The following is a 25,016-nucleotide window of genomic DNA, read 5'->3' on the forward strand; positions in this document are numbered from 1 at the left end:
GTCGTGTTGTGGAGGAAGCTCCCTCGGGATCTCCGTGAGGAGATACAGAAGGTCCAGGAACCATTCTGCGTGATGCCATACTGGAGCTATGAGGGTCATTTGCAAGTTGTTGCTTGCTCGTACCTGGTTAAGGATTTTTCTCATCAGACAGAACGGGGGAAACGAGTAAGCGTCCAGGTTTATCCACCGTTGTTGAAAAGCATCATGCCAAAGAGCTTGGGGATCCGGGACTGGAGAGCAGTACAATGGAAGCCTGAAATTCAGGGCCGTTGCAAACAGATCCACCGTCGGGGAACCCCACAAAGTCAGGACTTTGTTGGCTATCAGAGGATTCAAAGACCACTCGGTGCCAACTATCTGAATCGATCTGCTTAGCTTGTCTGCTAGTACATTCCGCTTGCCCGGAATGAAGCGAGCTGATAGTCACCGAGTTGTCTTCTGCCCATCTGAGTATCTCTACTGCAAGATGGCACAGCTGCTGCAAAAAGGTACCGCCCTGTTTGCTTAGATAAGCTACTACCGTGGTGTTGTCACTCATCAGCACCACAGAGTGCCCCGCCAGGACCTGGTGGAACTCTTTGAGGGCCAGAAAGGCTGCCCTCGTCTCTAAGAGATTTATGTGCTGGTACCTTCCTGATTCGGACCATTAGCCGGAGATGTAATGGTGCAGTACGTGAGCCTCCACCCTTCTTTTGATGCCTCCGAAAACAGCATCAATTCCAGGGGAGAGATCAGAAGATCGACCCCTTTGCAGAGGTTCGGCTCCGCCAGCCACCACCTGAGGTCCAACTGTTCCTCTAGCCCTATGCGGACTAGGTGATCCCAGGAATCGGAGTGCTGTTTCCATTAGGATTTTAGTCGCCACTGGAGGGATCTCATCCTCAGGCGACTGTTGGGGACCAGTCGAGTCAGGGAAGAGAGGTGACCGAGAAGGCGAAGCCAATTCTGCGCCGGGAACTCTTCCCGACTGAGGAAGACCTGTGCTATCTCCCTCAGTCTCTGGATTCTTTCGTCTGATGGAAACACTTTGTGCCTTAGGGTGTCTAATCGCATGCCTAGGTATATCAGTTCTTAAGAGGGGAGCAGTTGAGACTTCTCGAGGTTTACCACGATCCCCAGATCCTGGCAAAACCTTAGAAGCTCGTTTCAGTGGCGGAGAAGGGCCGCCTCTGAGTCTGCCAGAATCAGCCAGTTGTCCAAGTATCTTAGGAGACGAATGCCGACTCTGTGAGCCCAAGATGATACTAGGGCGAATACTCTCGTGAATACCTGGGGTGCAGTGGAAAGACCAAAACACAGCACCCTGAACTGGTAATGCTTCCGATTGAACATGAATCTCAGATACTTCCTGGAAGACGGATGAATTGGGATCTGGAAGTATGCGTCCTTCAGATCTAGAGTGCACATGAAGTCCAGAAGTCTTATCGCTTGTCTAACTGTGTCGGCCGTCTCCATCCTGAAAGGTGTCTGTTCGACAAACCTGTTCATGGCCGAGAGATCGATGACTGGTCTCCAGCCTCCAGACGCCTTTTTCACAAGAAAGAGACGACTGTAGAAGCCTGGGGACTCATTGAGGACCTCCTGGAGAGCGTCCTTCTCCAACATGGACTGGACTTCTGCCCTGAGGGCAAACTCCTGTGTGGATCCCTTCGTACAGGAGTTCAATGGAATCGGCACTCGAGTCAGTGGAGGGAGGGAGAGAGCGTGAACGGGATACGATACCCTGAACGAATCACCTCGACCGTCCAGGGTTCGGCCCCGTGGTAAAGCCACCTCTGCCAGCGGCTTTGCAGGTATCCCCCCACAAGTGGACAAATGGGAGGATTGCCTGCCTTATTGGGACCGGCCTCGGCCAGATCACTCCTTACTCTTTCCCCCACGGAAGGACTTTTTGCTGTGAAAGGCCTGCTTTGCACCCTTTTTACCCTGCTGTTTTGGGTCTCTAGCCCTTTTCGGCTGCGGGTTCTGCTGTGTTTTCCGCTGTGGCTGAGAGGGGTAAGGTCTCGCTGTTAAGGCCTTTTGGATGAGAGAGTCCTGACTGTACTTCCTCCACCTCTCTGCCACCCGCTCGACATCCTCGGGATGGAACAAAGAATTGCCCTCGAAAGGAGCAATTCTCAGACTCGTTACTTCGGCCTAAGGGAGATGTTTATAGAGCTTTCCTATGACAGCATCCCTCCTCTTCAGGAGAGGAACTCGAGGACCCGAGTGCCGGACAAAAGGAAAGTCTCCAAAGAATTCCTGGAGGACTCCCGAGACAGGTCTTTAGACCGCATCAGTTGTCCTAAGGATCCCAACCAGAAATCCAGCCACGAAGTAGCTTGCATGGCATACTTCGCCACCTTTTAATGGGTTAGGATTTCAGAGGCCGAAAAGGAGACAGGGAGTCCCAAGAGTTTCTCAGAGGGGGTGGCCTTCGAGAGTGCCTCTACAGAGTGGTCGAGAGACAGCGTTGGAATGGATTCTCCGAGGATCTCATAGTACCTCCTCTGAAACACATACGGAGGAGGTAAGAGCTTGAAGAACGAGTTGGAGCGGAGAGAAGAGGTGGAACCAGTTGCCTGAGACACAGCATTCTGTTTGGCACTCTTCAGCCCCTTTGATCAGGGCAAAGCTGCACTGGTCCTATGAGGTTTCTGAGTGCCATAGAACTGGTTAAGGACCGTTTCTTTTCTATCTAGAGGGGCTGCTGATGGATCTGGAAGTCCATTGATGGAACGGATGCAGGGTAGAACCTGCCAGAAGGCGTGTTCCAACTCCTTCCTCTCATCCTCTGTAAGCTTAGGGCTAGCGGCTGCAGGCAGAGCGTCGTCCTCGAGATCGCTCTGCCCTTCCTCGTCCAAGCTCTCATCCATAGGAGCCCGGCGTGGGTCAAAGTCGTCAACTGTATCGACTGGGAATAGGGGAACTACCGGGGAGGTGCTTGCTTCTGGCTGCCTGGGAGGCAGTGAGGAAGAAAGTCTGGCCGAGGATTTGGGGATGGTGAACAAATCCTTCGGTTCCCTCCTACAAAGCCGGAGATCCTCTGTCCCCCAAGGGCCTAGAGGACTTCGTCGGCTTACGGGTGGAAGGTAAGTCCATTGCCGTACGGGATGAATCCTGTCCGGTCGCAGGTTGTGCCTCATTAGAGACTATCTCAACCGGTAAAGAAGGGAGGGAGTCTCCATAGTAAGTAACCCTATCCTCCTTGGGGGTTGAAGGACGAATCCTTTTCCTTTCCCCCTTTGGCCTGGCCTGAGGCATCTTGAACTGCAAGGGGCTACTCTGAGGTTCATGCCTAATCTCCTCCAGAGGTCTTTTGCGAGGGGATGATCGTCTCCCCTTGCCTGAGGGGACCGCCTGTGCGAGAACTCCCAACCTCCTCCTAGGATCGGAGGGAGGAGAGGACCCCGGGAAGAGGAGGCGACAAGGGAATCCTAGGTATATCACCTAAGGACTGGGAGCGGGGAACAACTCCCTTCATGGCTTGGCGCATTACATTAAATAAGTTGCTAAGCCACGGGGGGGTCACGGGCTCCTGTGAAACTAGGGGGAAGGTCCTTAGGAAAGGACTGCTCCCTAGGTTTAGGAACCTGGGCAGGTTCCCTAACCCTCTTGTCCGATGGAAGCTTCCCTACAGGCAAGATAGGCACAGGCCTACCCTTAGGGATAGGATCTGGGCTCGGTTGCATAGGCTACCGTTGTCTCTGTTGAGGCCCAAGGGGCTCAAGAGACTGATTATGAGCGCCAAGATGATCGTGCGCTCTTGCACCGAACTGTTGGTAGGCGGAAGGGGCTCGCGCGGGCGCCTCTCCCGATTTCGTGCACCTTTTTCGCGCTCTTGGAGCGCACGAGGTTGTTCACGCACCTAGCGCGCATGGTGCGCAACAGGATGTTTGCGCGCATGGTGAGCACAACAGGATGTTCGCGCGCATGGCTAGCAATAGGCTGTTCGTACATATGGAGCCCCATATGATGAACCTGCATGCCATGATCGCCATTTTGTTTGCCCGCGCCAAGGCGGTCGTGCACGCCAAGGCGGTCGTGCGTGCCAAGGCGATCGTGCGCTCCGAATCGGTCGTGTGCGCCAATTTGGCCGTGCACGCCAATTTGGCCGTGCACGCCAATTTGATCGTGTGCGCCAACTTGGTCATGCGCGCGAGAGCTCTCAGGTTGTTGAGAGAACTCACTGCTACGCTCACCCGAAGGTTCACGATAGCTTATGTTGTGTGAGCGCGAACGATCAACACAACGAGAGTTTAAAAACTCTCTGTCATAATAAGAATGACTCTGGTCACGAGAACACGAAAGTTCAGCGTGAACTGTGTTGCGCGAACTCGAAGGAACAACGCAACGAGAAACCGGAGTTTCTCTGTCACGAAACACCGAAGTATTAGCACGACTAGAGTTACGAGAGCCCAAGGGTTCAGCGTAACTCAGGTTACGAGATCCCGGAGAGTAAGCGTAACGAGGAATCGAGATTCCTCTGTCACGAAATCCCAAAGGATGAGCGTGATTGATGGTACGAGAACCCAGAGGTTCAACGTCACCGTCGTTACGAGAGCCCGAGGGTTCAGCGTAAAAAAAAACCAAAGGTTTAAAGATTCAGTGTGACGGAGACCCGAAGGCCTCCTGCTGTCATGAGAACCCGCGGGATCAACATGACTAAAGTCCGAAGACTCACGATCACGCCAGCCCGAAGGGTGATCGTCACGAGACCCCGAAGAGTCAACGTGAGGAGAACCAGCAGGTTCAAAAAGACGTCTCCTCACAGCCCGAGGAGAAGAACGCCCGGAGTGGAGAGGGGTTACCCACCCCTCCACTCTACGAACCTCCGGAGAGGAACGTACAACAGACTCCGCCCGAGGGGGAGACTGAAAAAGATCGACAGATAAATCCTCCGCAGAGGAGGAAAGTTCACCCGAAGGAGAACTACGATTATAACAAGGTTCTCTTTCCGCCCCTGGAGGAGAACTTAAAGCGTAAGGAGATTGCCGATGCACAGAGGCAACCTTCTCTTGCGAACGAGAGATATGTTCCCCCAAAGGGGGAAGCTCGCCTTGGAGAGAGCCCTGCCACTGCCCCTGGTGGGTTAGCTAACTCCTCGGCATTGGAACCAGACCCAAGGTCTGGCAAGGAACAGGCGCTCCCTGGAGGAAGAGAAGGAGCCAACTCACTGGGGGAGCCGTCATCCTCGTCTATCCCCCAGGGTTGACCTGGAATCACAAGCCCTGCGCTACTGCTCGACTGTACCCCGGAAGGGCCTGGTCGAAGATTAGCTTCGGGCCGAGATTTGGGCGTAGAAGAAGCAGAAGCCCGCGATTTCTTCGATTTCGCGGAAGACCCCGAAAGTGAAGATTCGCGTTTAGACTTCTTCTTACGCGCAAACCTCTCCCACTAGGAGGCAGGCCACTCCCTACACTCGGAGCAGGTGTTGTCCCGCGAACACTGAGTTCCCCGGCAAGCCCGGCATAAAAGATGTGGGTCTGTCTCCAAGGATGACGTGAAGGTGCCGCAGCGGCGGCCCTCAATCCCAGGACATGTCCGCATAGCGGGACAAACATACACAAAAGAAAAAGGAAAAGCAATAAAGCCAAGGCAGGTTGTTAACGGGAGGCCAAAAGTAAAAGTGGTTACTCAACCAACAGGTGAGAGTGAGCGGGGTAACTAGTATACCCCAACCCCCTCCCGCTAACTAGCGGATGGGGTAATTATCCCTCACTAAAATTGTCTTGGCTGGTTTTCAGCGTTGCCAAAAGTGATACCCTAATAAATAGCGAAGGTTTGTATCTGTGTCGGAACAAATAAGTATATTTGATCAGGTCATATTGGTTGTAATTCGACTGTTTTATCAGCGCCTTTAATTTGTTAAAGCCTACATAATCAGGGTTCCAACTCAAAACATTTACACTAGCTTCATGCAAATTGTGAAATGAAAACTATTTGTTAGACCAATACTGAAAGATCCTCTTCCTTCACTATCGATTTGCCCTTTATCAAGAGCTTTTTAATTACATTAATATACAAAGTACTGTATATATTTTCTTGTTATAACAAGTGAATTAACTGAAATCTTTCCAAACTTGATCCATCTCCATGAGATTAGTGTCTATAATCTCTCCAGTTCAACAGAAAAATCATGAGAGAGTAATTAGAAAAACAAAAAACAGATTTTCCATTCACAAAATCATTACAAAGATTACTGGAGTGAAACATGATGCTCAGCATATAAAGACCAAAATGATGTGATGTGATAGGTAATTCCAGGAGGACAGAATAGAGTAGTAGTGAAATTATGTAATAAAAAAGCAGGCTTTAATTCAATGCTGGGTCACTATTAATATATAATTTTAAGGGAACATAAGGCAGACTCTTAATATCTTTGTGACTTTCTAATGGAACATACGGCAGATGCTTAATATCTCCAAAATTTTTAAATGATCATAAGGCATATGCTTAATATATTTGACACTTTCTAATGGAACATACAGCAGACCCTTAATATTCTTTAGACTAAACCCATATAAAAACAAAAAAATCCTTAACAATTGTGTTACCTTGTGTCACCTACCTTCTTGATTCCCATACAGTAAGCTCCATTTACTAACTAGTGTACGCAATTTATATCAGCAAATTTCTCTGCTATTACTCCTTATATTATAAACAAAATGGAATCTTCTTAAAAGGTTGTGACCCTACGGATTCTTAATAAATCCTCACAGATTATCTCAAACCAATATATGCATGAAATTGCTCCAGGTATTTTGTGATAAATTTTTTATAAAAAATTTATTAAAATACCTTTCTTACTTTTACAATAAAAAAGAATAACATGCAACTCATTCTAGAAAATGTGGCCTCTCTCCCATTTATAAAAATTTATAATGTAACAAAGTTTTAGTGTTTTCCCACAACCCAATTTCAGTGTCATCAAGCAGAAAGGTCTAATAGAATTTTTTTTTCTAAAAAGTGTTCAAGGGGTGAGTCTCAGCCCCATAAAAAGTTATTTTGGGGTTACATTAAATTCCTACTATTGTACTTTATTGTTTCTCGGTTTGATTTTTTTCATTTAAAAATCATTCAGTAGAGAATTTTATGCACTATAAGTTATACATTGAAAATTTTCTCAGCATTTTTATTTTTATATGTATTATTTTATCAATGTATAGAAGTCACTCTCAAAAAGTGAATCTACAGATTGTAGGCTATAAAATTCTCTATATTTTCAGGTTTGAATGACATAAATTGATTAATATCAAAAATGGTAATAACAACTTTTCTCTGAAAAATTCATGTTTTGAGAAATCGGCATCAATGTTTTTTTTTTTTTTTTGGGGGGGGGGGGGGAATTTAGCAGTAATTTTCCTTACCACTGACGATCATAAGAACATAATTATATCTCATAGTTACTTCCTAAAATGCCCAATTGAGTAAGACGTTTCTAGCTTAACCCTTTTACCCCCAAAGGACGTACTGGTACGTTTCACAAAACTCATCCCTTTACCCCCATGGACGTACCGGTACGTCCTTGCAAAAAAATGCTAGAAATTTTTTTTTTTTTCATATTTTTATATTTTTTTGAGAAAATTCAGGCATTTTCCAAGAAAATGAGACCAACCTGACCTCTCTATGACAAAAATTAAGGCTGTTAGAGCAATTTAAAAAATATATACTGCAAAATGTGCTGGGGAAAAAATAACCCCTTGGGGGTTAAGGGTTGGAAATTTCCAAAGAGCCTGGGGGTAAAAGGGTTAATATAATCTCCTTTGTGCACTTTCAGTGAAAACTTTTATGCTTTAGACATACTTAGTTATCGTCTCTGGCACTTTATGCATTTTTCAACACTAAAATTGTTAATATATAAATGGGCAGACAAAGAAATACGGGCTTCAATTTTCTTTTTTTCTTTGAGATTGGTTGAATAAACATTAGTATTAACTTTTAGCAATAATTTTTCTCACCAATGTGGAATACAAGGATATAATCATGATATTTCAGGGTTATTTACTAAGCAGTGGTGAGCCTTTCCTCAAATCCTGTAATAGAGTATATAAACCATGTACCAAGTGCCCAAACGAATAGGACATGGCTAGTACTGGTATATATTCTATGTAAATTTTCTAGACAAATTTAACGCTTTAGGCATATTCAGTTATTGTCTTTGACGCTTTATGCATCTTTCAGCATAACCATAACATAAAAATTGGAAATAAACAAACGAATAGACTAAGATATACAATGAATATAATTCAAGAGAGACGTACAGTATAGCAAATGTTTATTTACGACACCATTGAGAAAATAATAAAAGAGACATTATCTTTATGAAGAAGTCATAGACAATGGTGGTGCTACTGTATATGGGATACTAACATATCCCTTTCCCTCAAATTCTTGAAGAAAAAAGTAAAAAAATAGGTACCCTAGTTAGAAAAAGCTTGCGTAAGGAACTGGACATTCTTGCATAAATATAAAGAAATGATATTCTAGCAATAAAACTAATTATTTTCATAAAAAAAATATTTGAAACATGATATATAGAAATTCTCTTAGTATATGAAACATGATATAAAGAAATTCTCTTAGCCAAGTTGCAATACTGTAATCTTTATTTCCAAAATTCCTAACAGAAGTTGTGAGCTGCACCCCTTAGGCATTTATTTTGCCAATGTTTTATACTTAAATCTTACATACTTGATACAGTATTGAAAGTACCCTGTACTGTATTTTCATATACTGTATGTCCGAACATCTTTTGGAATTAAAGGCTTTAACACTAAATGAAAACTCAAATTACCAGACTTGATTTGCATTTCAGATAACTTATCAATTTTAATCCAAATGATCTTTAAAAATTGAGGGATATGTCATCTTGGAGGTGGCCACTTCTGATGACTTAGAAGAGTAAGAATCAGGAATTACCTTGAGCAACTTATTTGGATACCTTTCAAAAATAAATTTCCATACTGATTGAAAAGGAGATACCTTATCAGGGTAAGGTTCTTCCTTTGTTCTCATCATCTTGTTCTGAAGGATTTTCCAAGACATTACCTATTGGTCTTCCTGTTTGTTGATTTATAAGGGAAACTTTGCACACTCTTTAGGCAAGGAACTTGTCTTGGCAGTTGAGGTACTAGCCCCTACATTTACACAGTTAGGGTAAACTCGAGATATATCATTGGCCGAGCTTCTATGAAACAGATACACACTGCCATCCGAAATATGATGAAACCCATCAGTTTTTGCCAAAACTTAAACAGATTTATCTGATACAAGTACATTTTGTTCTTAAGAAACCATACGATATAGCATGCCATTCACGTTTAAAATAAGAGGTTGCTTATGAGTGCTTACTTAGCATTTAGCAAGCGGAGGGATATTAGGATCCAATCTACCAATTCGGTATTCTTTCTTGCAATCTAGTGATCTAATATAGCAGAAACTGGATTGCTTGAATGCATGGTTTTAACAGCAGAAGGATCGAAAGTAAATAAAATAGAACCCCTACACTAAACTTGAAGAGTAAGGATAAGGTCTGAAACTGGGCAGGTTAAGATGTCAACTTCTACATTGGCTAAAAGAATCAGTGGCCTTCTAAGATTGTACAAAAGAAGCTAAGAATGATGAGGTCTTCTCAAGCAAATCATTATCACAGCTAGACTCGTTAATGGCTGGAGTAGCATTTTCGTCAACATCACAGCTATAATGAACTAGTCTAGTCTTCTCTGGATTTCACCCAGAACTAAAAGTTAGTTTTCTTATATACTTGGAACTTTTCATTTAGTGAGCAATTATCTGAAAATTTTTTCCATAAGCAGAACAGTATGGCCTTCCCATTACTTACAGCAAGTAATGGGAATGCAGGTCACGATCATCCAAAAAAAATTCCAGTGAAAAATATAAACAAATTACTAACAACCCAGAAGAATATATTTCTTCAAATCACTAATAACAAATAAATTTTATAACCTGGAGATGGAAAGTCAACTTAATAGCACAAGATCGAAACAGAGCATAAAGGACAAATGACAGTATGGCATACCCAAGCCATGGTTACTGCCAATAGTCACTATATTGTCTCAATACTATACTAGAGGCCTAAGCCTACTGAAAAGAAAGAAAAGGGAAGATTTTTTAGTATAAGTCAATATAAGCCAGGTTTCAAGAGAAACAATATGAACATGAGGTGGGTATTGACATAAATGCTATTACAAAAATACAATTTTTTAAAGATTTTCATAGCAATGCATTCACTTTTCTACTGTATAGCTTTATTTTAGGCCTTTTATATCACTCTTCTAGTTCTATTTCTTCCTTTGTCAGGTTTTATATTTTCTGGTAAGCCCCAAAAAGGACTGGCTCTCATGTTGTTTTTATTGAATCAAAAGTTATTCTAGATAGTCTTAAGGATTTCTAATTTTTCATTTTCCTAAGGCCCTTTTAAACTTTTCTGGCTTTCATATTTTCTACTTGCCCTCTGTGATGTCAAAATCTTCCAGTTCATGATCTAGTTTCATTCAGATTTCCAAATAGCTCAAATTAACTTGAACAAATTGTATAAAAGGGATTATGGGAGAAGCATGGGTAGGGGTAGTGGTAGTGGTGGTGGTGGGGGGGGGGAGGGGGGAAAGGGGGGGGGGCAGTAGCTGTAGTAGCGGGCAGTAGCCGGATGTAGAACGGCACCTCGTAGTTACAGGGGATGTTGAGGAAGGAGAAGACTAATTGGTAAGGGACCTCTGACAGTGGTTTTAACACGTCCCAGTTACTATACCGACACCCTATAAGGGTGAGCGAGCTGGGTATATTCCTGGCATTCCATGCAACTTTTTTCTCTGGTGTATTTAGCAGTATTTATAATTAAGAAATGGTTCTATAAGGAGCATTTCACGGAGCGACACATGTTGAGCCCAGAAATGTAGTATTTGTTGCAATGTTTACCCTAAATTCAAAAGAAGATATTATACTAATATAATGCTTAAAACTGCGGTGAATCAAAAATACCTATGACCACCTACTAAATATGGGGATTACAAAAATTAACACCACCTAAACCAGAAATTGAAACTTGTTGAAAAAAGACTTTGTACAATGTACTTGTGTCTATAGCTTATAATGCCACACTAAATTGGGGCTACAGTAGTAACTTTTGCATTTCATAACTAATTACCATTCCACTAATGTATGAACAAGCAAAAATAATGATTAAAAAAGGCTTTGTACAACATACTTGTGTCTATACCTTATAGGCTAATAATGCCACACTAAATTAGACTACTGTAATTTTAGCATTTCATAAATAATTACCATTCCACAAATGTATGAACAAGCAAAAATTATGATTAAAAAAGGCTTTGTACAACATACTTGTGTCTATACCTTATAATAATGCCATTCTAAATTAGACTACAGTGATTTTGCATTTCATAACTAATGGCCATTCCAGAAATGTATGAACAAGCAAAGATAATGCAACCACCACTTGAATAAAGTTGCACTTCCAGTTTGGTTAAAAATACATTGAATGTAATTAAAACTAAGAGATAGGCAGTCCATGATTTCCTTTTTACTCGCAAACAACTAAATCATTGGAAAATAAAAACTTACCTTCATCACTTCCTTCACTGCACTGTTTATCCCGATAGCAGGACCTGCAGACCCTTACTGGTTCATCTCCCCAACCTTTCTCTGGCACTGGCATGGTGGCATCAGAGCAGCCATCACAAAACCCATCCCCACACTTTCGGCAGTGATGAATTGTCTCTAAAGGTTCATTGCACAACTTACAGTTCTGAAACAAAATTTTCACAAAAGTAATATACTGATCATTAAGCCAACTATGCAATGGTCCTAAAATACACTGATACACTTGTTAGTAAAAATGAAAAGCGGATTTATTTCAAAATTCATTTAAAAGAATCTATGATAGATAGAGCTGTTCCACTAAAGATATGCTGTCTTCTTAAATAAATCTTAAACTTATCTATACATACTACTGTATACATTTACCCGTAATGACTATTCAACCCACATTACAACAAATATTTCATAAAATCAACTTAACATTGTTCCTAGCTCAATCACTGTTCAGGTACTCCTAAGACTATCGTGATAAATATGTATATCTTGAGTTGAGATATTTCTTCCATTTATTAATCTCTGAGTTCCATCGAACACATAAATCACCTTCTTAGATAGAGGTCATTCAATATAAGGTACTATACTAGCTATCCTGACATTATTTCTTAATGGTTCTCCTATTGTTTACATATCAACCCTGATGACTTGAAATGCTATCAAGAAAACAATAAATTTTTTTAAAAGGTGATCTATCTTAAAGTCTATTAAGAAGGTCCAGCAGTTAGCAACCAATCTCCATAGAGACCTGTTTATTACAAAAGAGCATCGCAAACCACCTCTCTATGTAGCTCCAAATGTGGGCTCCCAAGCAGTAACAAGATGTTCTGAACCTAGATTGGAACAGGTGGTTGTCGATTTATCTGTTCCCGCTGACGAGTTTAATTTATAAGGCTTCAAAAACCCTTTAGAATTTTTCAGGGACGGCTGTGCTAATAGCACCACTTTAGCCCAACAGCCTGTGGCACCCATTACTTCTTTGTCTGACCATAACTACACCTCCCGCAGACTATACAGCTGTATCAGAAAGTGGAAGAGTGGACTACCTTCGTTTCCTCCTTTCTGACCTGGAACCTCAACACTTGGTTTTTCTTTACCGCATATTCGAAAAAGAATTCTCTGCTGACAATTTGACTTATTTGATGAGCTGTAAGAGGTCTTCATCCACAAGACAATATCAATCAGTATGGAAGACATGGTTGGCTCTCCAGCAGAATCAGTCACCTCCTCAGATAACCTCTGACTTCTTGGCTTCCTTTCTCGTCCACCTCTTTGAGAAGAGGAAGCTCCACCCATCGATTATATCATATAAATCTCTTCTAAGGGAACCTATCAAGTGTGCCTTCAGCATGAATCTCAACTCAGACATCTTTCATAAGATCACCCTATCTTTTGCCTTGAGAAGACCATCACCACCCACTTCGATGGTCTCTTGATCTCTGGATAGGGTCCTGGAGTTCTTGGCCAAGTAGGACAACAACACAGTTCCTCTAAAAAAATTGTTACAAAAAGCTATAATTCTAGTAGCATTAGCTTCAGGAGCTAGAGTCAGCAAACTGGAGGACTTTAGCAGAAATGACAGCTTTATTACCAAAATTCCAGGTCATCTTTTAATTTTGCCTACTAGACTCCTTTTTCTAGCCAAAAACAAGAAGCCTTTTCAGAGACAAGACCCACTCTATATCTCAGTGCTAGAGTACGGACCTCTGTCCTTTGTCGACTTTAAAAAGTATATTTACAGAGTTCTAAGTCTCTAAAAGAGAGCTTGTTTTGAAATACCCAGACCAACAAACCCCTTTCTACAGGAACCCCATATTTTAAGGACATCTTTAATTATAAAAGCTGATCCTCTATCTATCCATATAACACACTATATGAGGAAAACTGCTTTTTCACTGGAATTTTTTGCCAACATGAAATTTTAGGACATCCAGAGTTTTACGGGGTAGTCTAGGCATAGAGTGATTATTGCCTAAAACAAATACAAGCATTAAAATATTCATGCATGATACTCAGCACATTCATTACCCATGCAGGGGAAGCCCCTGAGGAAGGACCAAATCAGCCAGGTCCTTCAGAGGAACTGGAATAATGGGAAGTTGGGCAGACAGCAGTCTTCAATTATCTTTGTGTGGTAAGAATCAGACTGGTTAGTTTATCTTCTCACACAGGGATGAGAAGTGTGGATCACAGGTTGTGCTTGGTTTCAGAACATTGGAGAGAGAAAAAAAAAAAAAAAGTGTTGTCGTCTCCAAAAACTCGCCTGCTTCCCTAGCCTCATGCAAAAAAAAAAAAAAAATAAATAAATAAAGGCCGTCTCCAAAAACCCGCCTGCTTCCCTAGCCTCATGCAAAAAAAAAAAAAAATAAATAAATAAAGGCCGTCTCCAAAAACCCGCCTGCTTCCCTAGCCTCATGTAGGGTGGTGGAATGCATTCTGTCCCACTCAATCGAGAATGGCAGTTGTGGCCTGTTGAAGATACGGAGATGCTGTGGCAAGTTCTGTGACAATACTCACCGAGTCTTTGCTCTGCACATTGTTACACTGGCCTTAAAAGCAGAGAAACTTACTTGAGGGTACACTCAAACATGCTGTTCTATCTTCCTTCTCTTCCTCTTGCTTGTTTTAAAGTTTGTATAGTCTATATATAAGAGATCTAATTTAATATCGTTATTGTTCTTAAAATATTTTATTTTTATTATTTATTACTTCTCTTATATCATATTTATTTCCTTATTCCCTTTCCTCGCTGGGCTATTTTTCCCTTTTGGAGCCCTTGGGTTTACAGCATCTTGCTTTTCCAACTAGGCGTTCTAGCTTGGCTTGTAATAATAATAATAATGATAACAATATTTCTTCCTCAAATCTCCCTCATTCATTACTTCTTATGTAGCTTGCTTATTTCCCTATTTTGTTTCCTCACTGGGATAATTTTCCCTGTTGGAGCCCTTAGGCCACTATCCATATAGGCTTGTAGCTTGGATGATAATGATGATGATAATAAATAATAAACAATAATAATAATATTATTACTAATAATAATACTAATAATAATAACAATAATAATAACAACACCAACAACTCCACAACCAGAATGGATTAATCCTTTTCCTTCGCTGCATATACTATGGGTAATCTGAAATCTCTAGTGAAACCACTACCTAACTAACAATATCCATAATTTGCAAGGGACTTTCCTTACCACACTCCACAACCTCGGGATCATTGCCGCTGGACTATTTTATGAAAATAATTTCAAATCTCAGCACTTATTCTCTACAAGTATCTTGGATTAGCTCTACAGTATCTATTTCAGGTATTATAATAGGATTAGATCTGTATGTCTCAGATATTATAACAGATGTGTTTAAGGCTTTTAGTATTAAAAAGCTTCCAGTAATAAGGTTGTTTTTTGGTAATTAGATGTGAGCTTACAGAACAGTATTTAAAAGGTTTGACTTTTGAACCTTTTGGATATATTATTACATAAAAGGGGATAATAAATACCTAAAACTAAATATCTGGACCTACCAGAACAGCCTAAGACAAGTGCCACTCTAAAATTTGCCCTCTCACTATTACCTGAATCCATCATACATCGCCTTTCATGCTGGACTTAGGTAATATGAAAGTCCCAACATGTACTGGCTTCAACCACCCTGTCCCAGAGCCAGTGGAACTCTGTTTGGGGGAATTGACAAGGTAAGAACTTGGTGCTTGTCCTAAAAAACTTTAATGAGAAAAGAAGGCTTAGCATGGGACTAAGTTCTCAAACTTGACAGAGCCACCTATTGTCAGATGGCAAGGAGAAACTTTCAGGCAGCCCTGATACTGGGGACAGCCTAAGTCACAACACTAAGTATCCAGAATCTTTCATCAATGAGCGTAGCTATTGTCTCCAGAGACTAACCCACAAGGTAGTGGGACTATTGACTTGGTTTAGCTATTACTAGAAATTGTGTGCTAGGGTGTAGCAATTGGAGCTGACTATAGAGTTGAGATTCCAGTGGTGAACAGTGTTTTGTGGCCATCGTGATAAGATTCAACTGCCCTCTTAATAAAAGGTATCACACCACCTGAAATCACTAAACACCCCACACAATAACAGATAAACCAAAAGGACCTCGAAACTCTACTGTCTAGCTACCATAGCAGACAACACAAGAAACTTCCAGATCACTTGTCCAAGCTCTTTAGTTGATTTTCTTGAGATGCGTTGCCTATGAGCTCCATGACAATACTGATGAAAATGATAGGGATAACAATAATCAACACACACAACCATTGACCATATTACTGATATACTGTAGCCTTTTTCTGAACTATTCATAATTGACGATACCAATGATAAGGACAGCAATTCAATCATTAACTCACAACCCTTCAGCATATTGATGTATTGTAGCCATTTCTTAGTACTATTCATAATTGAAAATACCAAACAGATAAAAAAATATATTTAAAAGATTTTATTTGAAATATAACATACCGTACAAAGATGGTTTGGCCTCCAATAGACAGGGTTGACTTGATCTGTTAACCAAGATGAAACTACTTTAGCAGGCGGGGCAGAAATTGTGGATATTGCAGTGCCCAAGGCAGCAACTCCTTCCAATACCTGAAAATTATGTTATTTTGAATCAAGAGGAAATTAATTGTTATTTTGAATTAAGAGGAAATTCAGTAATAAGTAAACATAAATCTTCATTGGTTTATTTAATCTTTATAACTTGTAAACCTTTGAAATAACCTTGCAATTCACATCATACAAACAATGAATTGCTTGAAAGCCTTAACTTATGATTTTATGGTTAAGCTTACATTTACAAAGAAATAATGGATTCATAACTTTACATAACGATACATGACAGCGAGTAACCTTTCATAAGCCCCCAATACCCCAACCTATCTTGGCTCATAAGGGTGGTAATGTCATGTTCAATAATGAAGCTAACAAGCCTTAAGGATATGCAAGTACACAACATGAGGAATAGCAGGACCTGCTTGAAATAGAAGAAGTCTAGAAAAGGTACCATGATCACTGTATGATTTCAATAATAACTAAACTGTCTTTGATCTTCAATTTCAAATTAACAAAGGCTAACTTTGGTACAATAATGCTACTATATTGAGGTACTTTGTGAAATATATCATTCGGATCATAGTTTTTTTTCTTATAGCCCATACATTACTTAGTTTGCAATTCTTTTTTATTTGAAAAGAATTAATTATATCAGATAAAAAATAAAACAGCAAGAAAATTTCTTGTTTTAGGCTATTTTCAGGTATTTTGCCAGAAGCACTATGAGTTATTCCCTTATGTTTTGATAAGAACATAACTGTTATCAGATTATAATCCTTTTAAAGATTTATCTGTTAAAAGGAAGCCTTACAATCTAAAACTAAAGTGTGTAGCATTTGACATATCTGATATCATATCATTTAAAGATATTACGTTAGTTAATAAAACAGATATCAGAAATATTATAAATATGACTAAAATACAGTTCATTCAACTTATTTAATACTGGGTGGAGATTTACCATCCCAATGAGTCAAACTTGATCATACAGAGCTGGTCCTAATAAATTTGAGAGATGAAATATATGTAAAATGAAAAAATAAATTAGTTATTAAAACCTTTGCAAGTTTATCTATGAAGCCTGTGTTTCTTAAAAATCTTAAAATCTTAAAAAGACAAACATACTCAGAATCAGATAAAATGTCAATTGAAAGTTTTCTGACTAAAACTTTAATATCTGTCTTTAGAAACTGTAATTTCACAAAATATATGTTGGATGATTAAAATAGTGTCAGTGTCACACACTCATTGGACTTCTGAAAAATTTCATAAGGTGTACACATTAAAAATCCATAGTTGTTCCAACACGGAGTACTTACCTCGAACTACTTTCTTAGGAGTACCTGGGATCTCCTCCCATCCGACCAGAGTTTTGTGTAGTTTACCCTACTTCCGTTTTCTGTGAGGGCTAACCTCAGGTGGATGGATACGTGCCCTGAGGCTAAGCCCGGGTCAGGAAGCGTGCTAGCTTGGGTCTCGACCCTCAGTAAGTTCTCTGGTCACGTTGCAATCTCATCTCGACGCTCTCCTTATTTCAGTGCGACCCTTTGTGTCCCCGACCCCTTTGTGTCCCACGTGGTCTTCACGCGGTATCCCTGTGCTTTCCCTTTGTGTCACCAAGGTCTCGAGCGTTAACCTTGTGGTTTCCCTTTGTGTTCCCGCAGTCTCACGTGTTAATCTTGTGCTTTCTTATTCTTTCCCGCTGTGTTCCTGCGTCTTACGGTGTATTGCTAGTGCGTGATGGAGCATCCCCGCCGTTGTCCTGGGCCTATGGCCGGGAAGTCGGGTGGTGCGTTCCTGTCCAAGCCGGAGGTAGATCCTCACTCCTTGTGCTCGTCGTGCAGGGGCAGAGCGTGTTCTCCGTCGGACACGTGCCCAGAGTGTGAATCGTGGAGTGAAATACAGTGGGTACAGTTTGGTACGAAGAAGAAGAAGTCTTCCAAGAGGTCGCCCAAGAAGGCTAGCACCTCTTCTCGCTTGACGTCACCAGGAGAGCCTCCGGAAAGAGTTTCTCTACCACCTTCCCCTACCCAGAGTAGGGGACGAGTTAAGTCCGTTGCGGGGAAAAAGCCAGTGGTTCTTCCCCAGGAGTCTATTATTCATGATAGCGGGGTAGCAGCTTCATTCCCAGCTGGCGGGGGGCCTGAAGGTGAGTTTAGTGGGGGTTCTAGAGACGGTGCCCTGGTACTTGCTGGTCACATCTCATCGGATGACCCAATGTGGAGTAAAAATGTCCCTGCTTCTTCACCCGCATCATGGGTATGTTTTTCAGGTACCTCTGCAGCTGAAGGCACCCCCGAGAAGGAAGTCTCACTCCCATCAGATTACCTCGAATGGGTACCTCCGAGGACGCCCTGCAGGTCCCCGTTGAGGTTGGAGGAAGGCCTCAGAACCTGGTTCCCGACGTAGGGCGCCCACGCTCTCCCCCAGCGCCACCGTCTTCACTTCCAGATGTGTTTCTCCAGCCCACGCCTTCCGTGGTCCATCAGGTCGTTCAGCCGCCATCTCTTCATGCCCCTGCCCCACGGACGAGCTACGGAGACTCTTCAGATTCGTCGATAGCAGCGGCCTCCAATTCCTCGGAAGGTGAAGACCGGAAGAAACCCCGTCGGAGGCATTCCCGTTCTCGCTCGCGCTCCAGGTCTCGCCACGGAAGAAGACGATCCAGGTCCCCCAGGATGAAATTCAGGAGGAGTAGGTCGCTGGGGGAAGAATGGGTGGTCATTCCCCGTAGTAAGCTTGTTGACTTTACTTCGGTCCCAAGCACTTCAGGTTGGCGCCCTAGAGACAGGTCCCCGGAGAGGTTCACCTCCAGCCACAACCTCGAACCTCGGAGGGACTCGGCCTCGCTGACCTCATCGGACAGGCGTAAGACTGCGAAGGTCCCGACTCAATCCGCCCAGCGGAGGGAGTAGCCCCTTCGGTCGGGCAGCCTCGTCTTGTCCTCCAAAGTAGTGCCTCATCGACGGGAGATGGAGAGACGGCTTCCTCCGTCTTGCAAGCCCACGGAAGCCTGGTCCTTCATGACGAAGGACAGACCTAGGACGGAGGCCCTCGCCGCCACGGCAATGCCCGTCCTGCGTCCGGAACCTTACATGGAGGCCCCCGTCGGTGTAGCTCCGTATAGAGAGGCAGGCCGCCAGACGGAGGACGCGGACGACAACTTAGATGGCGCAGCAGCGGAGGACTCGGCATATAGGAGGGTGATCGGACTCATTAGGAGGCACCACAGGATAGAGGAGCCCGAACCCTCCACCGAAGATGCCTGGCGCTCTAGCCTCAATAGGCTAATGGAGGCCCCGGTCCAGCAAAGACCTTCGTTAGCTCTTCCGGTGGCCAGGGACGTGAGGCTTGGTAGAGCTCAAGTCAACAAGATCGTAGCTAACAATGCAGAGGCCCCCAAATCACAGAGTTCCTCAAAGTTGCTACAGGGCCTGAGGTCCCAGAGCAAAATTTACCTGCCAGAGGGACAGCGGCCAGGGGCCTGCATGATGGAAGCCTCCCTTGAAGTATTAGGCCAAGGAGCACCGGAAGACAGAGCCTCGACAGCCCCAGTCTGCTTCTCCCAGTCAGAGGCGACGATGATGGAGGAGATGGCTAAGGACCTAGCCAACGTCACCTCCTGGCTGGACTGGTGGGCGTTCGCCCTCGTAGGAATCCAGTCCTTCTACAACCTCTCAGTCCCGGGGAATCAGGCTCTACTGAAGGAGCCGATTATCTCGGGAGGTAGAGCGCTTAAGTTCTTATCCTACCAGTCCCTAGCCCAATCAGCCAACTGGGTTTTTCGTAGGAGGGACACTGTCCTAAATAAGATGACCAGGAGGATTCCGGACAGGGAAGCGAGGGCTCTGAGGAGCCTACCCCTGTGGGATGATCCTCTCTTCCCCTTGAAGGCAGCAGAGGAGATCATGGAAAAGGTCCAAAAACGTAAAGACATGGGTGAACCCAGACCCCAGTCACTGTGGAGACCCATCCACAGAAGACCTCCGCCAGATGTTCCTCCTCCTCCTAGGGCCTCGCCTAGCCAGCCCAGGAGAGACGCCCCAACAGCTTCTTGGTCGCAGCCTTCGCAGCCCTCCCGTAGGGGAGCAGCTGCAGCCCCGGCCTCCTTTAGGACTTCATACGCGGCCTCCAGGAGAGGACGTACAAGTCGATCCTCCAGAAGGAGATAGGGAGAGAGGCCCCCTACTCCTGCCCAAGCCTCAGGTAGGGGGATGCCTCAGACGTTTTTGGCAAGCATGGAAGAACCACGGGGCAGACCCGTGGACAGAAACAGTATTAAAGGAAGGGTACAGATTACCATTCCTAGCAGAACCCCCGCCCTTAATTCCAGATCTTCGGCCGGAGTGGTTAGTTCCCAAGGACCCCTTGAAGAGGACGGCCTTGCAAGAGGAAGTATCAGCGATGCTGGCGAAGGGAGCGTTGGAAACGGTACAAGAACTGAGCCCGGGCTTCTACAGTCGGCTCTTCCTAGTGGAGAAGGTAACGGGAGGCTGGAGGCCGATCATAGACCTCTCAGCCCTCAACAAGTTTGTGTGCAAGACCGACTTCAAGATGGACACCCCAAAGTCGGTCCTGGAGTCCTTGAGGGAAGGGGACTTCATGATGTCCATAGACCTCAAGGACACACAGTATTTCCAAATTCCAGTTCACCCCTCCAGCAGGAAGTACCTTCGGGTGAAATGGGGTACCCAGACATTGCAGTTCAAGTCCCTCTGCTTTGGACTGTCCACAGCACCGCAGGTCTTCACGAGGGTCTTCACAACAGTCTCAGTTTGGGCGCATGAATGGGGCATCCACCTGATTCATTATCTAGACAACTGGTTGCTGCTTTCATCCTCAGAGGTAGTACTGAGGGAACAAGGTGTGGAGCTACTGCAATTCTGCAAGGTTCTGGGCATCACCATCAACCTGGAGAAGTCTCATCTGTCGCCCTCCACCAGGATGACCTACCTCGGGATGGTCCTAGATTCCCGTTTGGTGAGAGCCTTTCCCTTGGGGAAGAGGTTGAACAACTTGGACCAGATTCTCCGCCCCTTCATATCGGAACAGCCCAGGAGGGCGAAGGACTGGCAGAGGTTAATAGGCCACCTCGTATCATTGGAGAAACTGGTTCCCCAAGGGAGGCTCAAGCTCAGAAACGTCCAATGGAATCTGAAGGAACTCTGGAACCAGAAGGATTCCCCCCACAAGGTGGTTCCCGTTCTCCCGGAAACGAAGGAAGTCCTGGAATAGTGGCAAGACCGAACGAACAGCCTCAAGGGGATGCCCTTCGCAGCCGAGCCCCCCGAAATGCTCCTGTTCACAGACACGTCCAAGGAGGGGTGGGGTGCCCATCTCCTCGGAAGGTCAGCAAGAGGCAGTTGGACGGAGGTAGAGAAGGCCCAAGAGATGAGGGCAGTTCGAAGGGCGTGCCTGCAGTTCGTCAATCTGCTCCGGGAAAACACCGTGGCACTGATGTGCGACAACGCCACAGTGGTGGCATACGTAAAGAAGCAGGTAGGACAGAAATCGAGGGAGTTGTGCGATCTCACGTTGGAACTTCTGGATTGGGCTGAGTCAGAGCAGATCACAATCACAGCGAGGTTCATTCCAGGAAAAAGGAACGTCCAAGCCGACGGCCTCAGCAGGATGGGACAAGTGGTAGGAACCGAATAGTCCCTGCACCCAGAGGTAGCCAAGCTCATCATCCAGAAATGGGGCTCGCCAGTGATGGATCTCTTCGCAACAAGACTGAATGCTCAACTCCCCGTATTCTGTTCTCCTGTCCCAGACCCAAAGGCGGCGTTAAAGGACGCCTTCCAACATCCCTGGGACAATCTAGACGTATACGCCTTCCCCCCTTTCGCGATGCTCAGACAAGTGCTCAACAGGGTAAGGAGGGCCCACAACCTGAGGATGACTTTGGTAGCGCCCTGGTGGCCGGAGAGAGAGTGGTTCGTGGACCTAAAAGAACTAGCGTGCCTTCCGCCGTGGCCTCTCCCGGACAGACCGGACCTTCTCCGGCAGCCCCACTTCCAAAGGTTCCACAAGAACCCTTGGTCCCTCCACCTTCACGTGTGGAGGTTATCAAGCGTCTCCTGAGGAAGGAAGGCTATTCAGCGGGAACGGCAGAAAGGATGTCTGGATATCTGAGGCGTTCATTGGCAGCGGTATATCAAGCTATGTGGGCCACTTTCACGAAGTGGTGCTCCTCCAGGAACATGAAGCCCCTGAGGGCCTCCAATCCGGAGATTGCGGACTTTAAGGGTATACCTCAGGGACGTGGTCGGTATGTCTATTCCAACCATCAAGGGAGTCCGTGCAGCCTTAAGCCAAGTCTACCTCCTGAAAGGCATCGATCTGGGGTCCTCGAGGCATATCTCGATGCTCATCAGGAGTTTCGAGCGCAAGCGTGCCCCCCTCAAGCCGTCAGAGTGCCGCAGTGGGATGTGGCGAGGATCCTGAAGATGTTAAGTGAACCCCCGTTCGAACCCCTGAAAGACATCGTGGACAGGGATCTCACCCTCAAGACTGTTTTTCTGCTGGCGATGGCCTCAGCAAAAAGGGTGGGCGAGATTCCCGGACTGTCTTACGAGGTCTCACACTCGAAGGGCTGGCGTGAGCTTTCCTTCAAGTTCGTCCCGACTTTTGTAGCCAAGACCCAGAATCCAGCAGTTTGGAATCCCAGATTCGAGGGCTTCTCTATACCAGCAATTCCTCGTTCAGACAACCCGAAGGACTTAAAGTTGTGCCCTGTCAGAGCCGTAAGGAAATACCTGGAGAGGACGGCTAGACTCCGCCCTGGTATCAAGAGCCTTTTCGTCTCCACAGGTCCAGTGAAAAAGCCGGTCTCGTAGAACACTATATCCTTCCGGCTGAGACAGGTGATTATCAGGGCTTATAGTAGGGTGGGTGTTCCCCTGCCGGGTAAACCCAGGCCCCACGACATTAGGGGTCTAAGTACCTCCTTAGCTTTCAAAAAGAACATGGCAGTGGGTCAGATCCTTAAAGCTGGCACCTGGGCTAACCAGTCTACCTTCACGGCTCACTATCTGAAGGAATGCTCGAGGAAGTCCCTAGACGGGTTCCCAATAGGAACAGTCATCTCTGCGCTCCAAGCTATTTAACGGCATAGCCCCAGGTACAATCGCGGGTAGTAAGACCAAGAGAGACAGGTTCGTTTCCCTAAACCCCCTTGCTCTTCCTTCCCCCCTCTTCCACTCGAAGATAGTCTCAGGTAGCCCCTGAACCAGCTCTCAAGACACATGATCATCGAAAGGACATGTATCCGAGGAATTCTTGCACAGGTGAGTTACTTAGACACTAACATGAGCTCTTTGTGTAGTTTCTCCTATGTTTCGTTTTCTGATCAGCTCTGAACCTAGATCCCTATCTAGGTTCCACTCATACTGCTTAGCCAGGTCTATGGGTCGAGAAGGATACTCCCACCTCCTAAAGTGTAAGTCTCCTAAGAAAGTAGTTCGAGGTAAGTACTCCGTGTTGGAACAAATCACAAATTTTAAGTAATTTGTATTTTTCCTAACAGTACTTACCTCGAACTACTTTCGGGTAATGGCCCGCCCTTCCTGCACCGAGTGCCTTACTGACCCTTTAGGTAACTAAGCAACCAAGAACTTACTAAGGGTAGAGACCCAAGCTAGCAAACTTCCTGACCCAGGCTTAGCCTCAGGGCACGTATCCATCCGCCTGAGGTTAGCCCTCACAGAAAATGGAAGTAGGGTAAACTACACAAAACTCTGGTCGGATGGGAGAAGATCCCAGGTACTCCTAAGAAAGTAGTTCGAGGTAAGTACTGTTAGGAAAAATACAAATTACTTAAAATTTGTGATATCAGTTTTGTTTTGACAAATTCACAATCTTTTCTCAGACATTGAAAAACAAATTACTTTGTGTGTGGAGTAAAACATATACTGTATATCTAACCAAGAAGTTCCCTTTAATTATCTTGGTAAATAAAAGATATACTGTACAGCTTTATTTCATGATGACATCTTCCTAATTACATCATCTGCTATCCTAAGTTTGACAGATGTATCATTTGTATGGCTATTTTGGTATACCCATAATATAATTATAAAGTTACATCTGACATTCACACATCTAAAGGAGAGTTACCAGCTCTCATAAAATTATGACACAGCTTTGACAGCTCACTTGAGTGAGTTGTCCCATAGATACTTCAAAGTAATTAAGTCACTTTGTTTATAATTGTAAATATAGTAGTTTTGCATGTTTTCATGAGCGCTTTGCTTTTATTATACTGTAATTCCAATGTACATTTTAAAAGCAATAAACATACCAAGTAACAGAATGTATCTTCATTCAGCATGAAAAGGAAGGAGAATTTAACTTGGATGCATCATGACATTCTGGGTAGAGTATTTGCTGATTCACAGGGCAAGAGCCATAATGCAAGAATAAGCAATGGAACAGATGGAATCTATAACTCAGATCGAATTATAACACAGGTAGGGTACTATTGATGTTATTACTTAAATTCTTCAAAGGAAAACTAATACAGTATTACACTAAAAATCTTTGAAGGCCAATATCTTTGAAATGTACTTATTATACAATTAAATCAATCAACTGTTATTCATTATCCAATTCTAAATGAAAAATATGATTTTTTCACAAATTTTATTATTGTTAATAGGTGACATTCACTTTTTATGATATATTTAAATTTTTATAATTAAAAAATGAAATAAATATTCTTTAAAAAATATGTAAAATTTCTGAATCCCCTCATTGAAAAAATGTATTCATAATAATGAAATCGCCGACAAGTGGACCAAATAACTCAGAAAACTAGTAT

At 43.9% G+C, this 25,016-nt stretch overlaps 1 protein-coding gene across 2 annotated transcripts in view; it reads right to left on the reverse strand.

The window, feature by feature from the left end:
* The window catches only part of LOC137642536 (zinc finger FYVE domain-containing protein 1-like), a 164,360-nt gene that overhangs the window by 14,152 nt on the left and 125,192 nt on the right, over nt 1-25,016 (reverse strand). For both annotated transcript variants that reach the window (XM_068375172.1, XM_068375171.1), the window contains exons 13-14: nt 16,103-16,231; nt 11,584-11,767 (exon numbers count right to left, since the gene is read on the reverse strand). In XM_068375172.1, coding sequence (XP_068231273.1) covers nt 11,584-11,767; nt 16,103-16,231 — 313 coding nt within the window. The remainder of the gene's footprint in view (nt 1-11,583; nt 11,768-16,102; nt 16,232-25,016) is intronic.

This window comes from Palaemon carinicauda, chromosome 6 (genome assembly GCF_036898095.1).
Source record: "Palaemon carinicauda isolate YSFRI2023 chromosome 6, ASM3689809v2, whole genome shotgun sequence".
Lineage (NCBI taxonomy): Eukaryota > Metazoa > Arthropoda > Malacostraca > Decapoda > Palaemonidae > Palaemon > Palaemon carinicauda.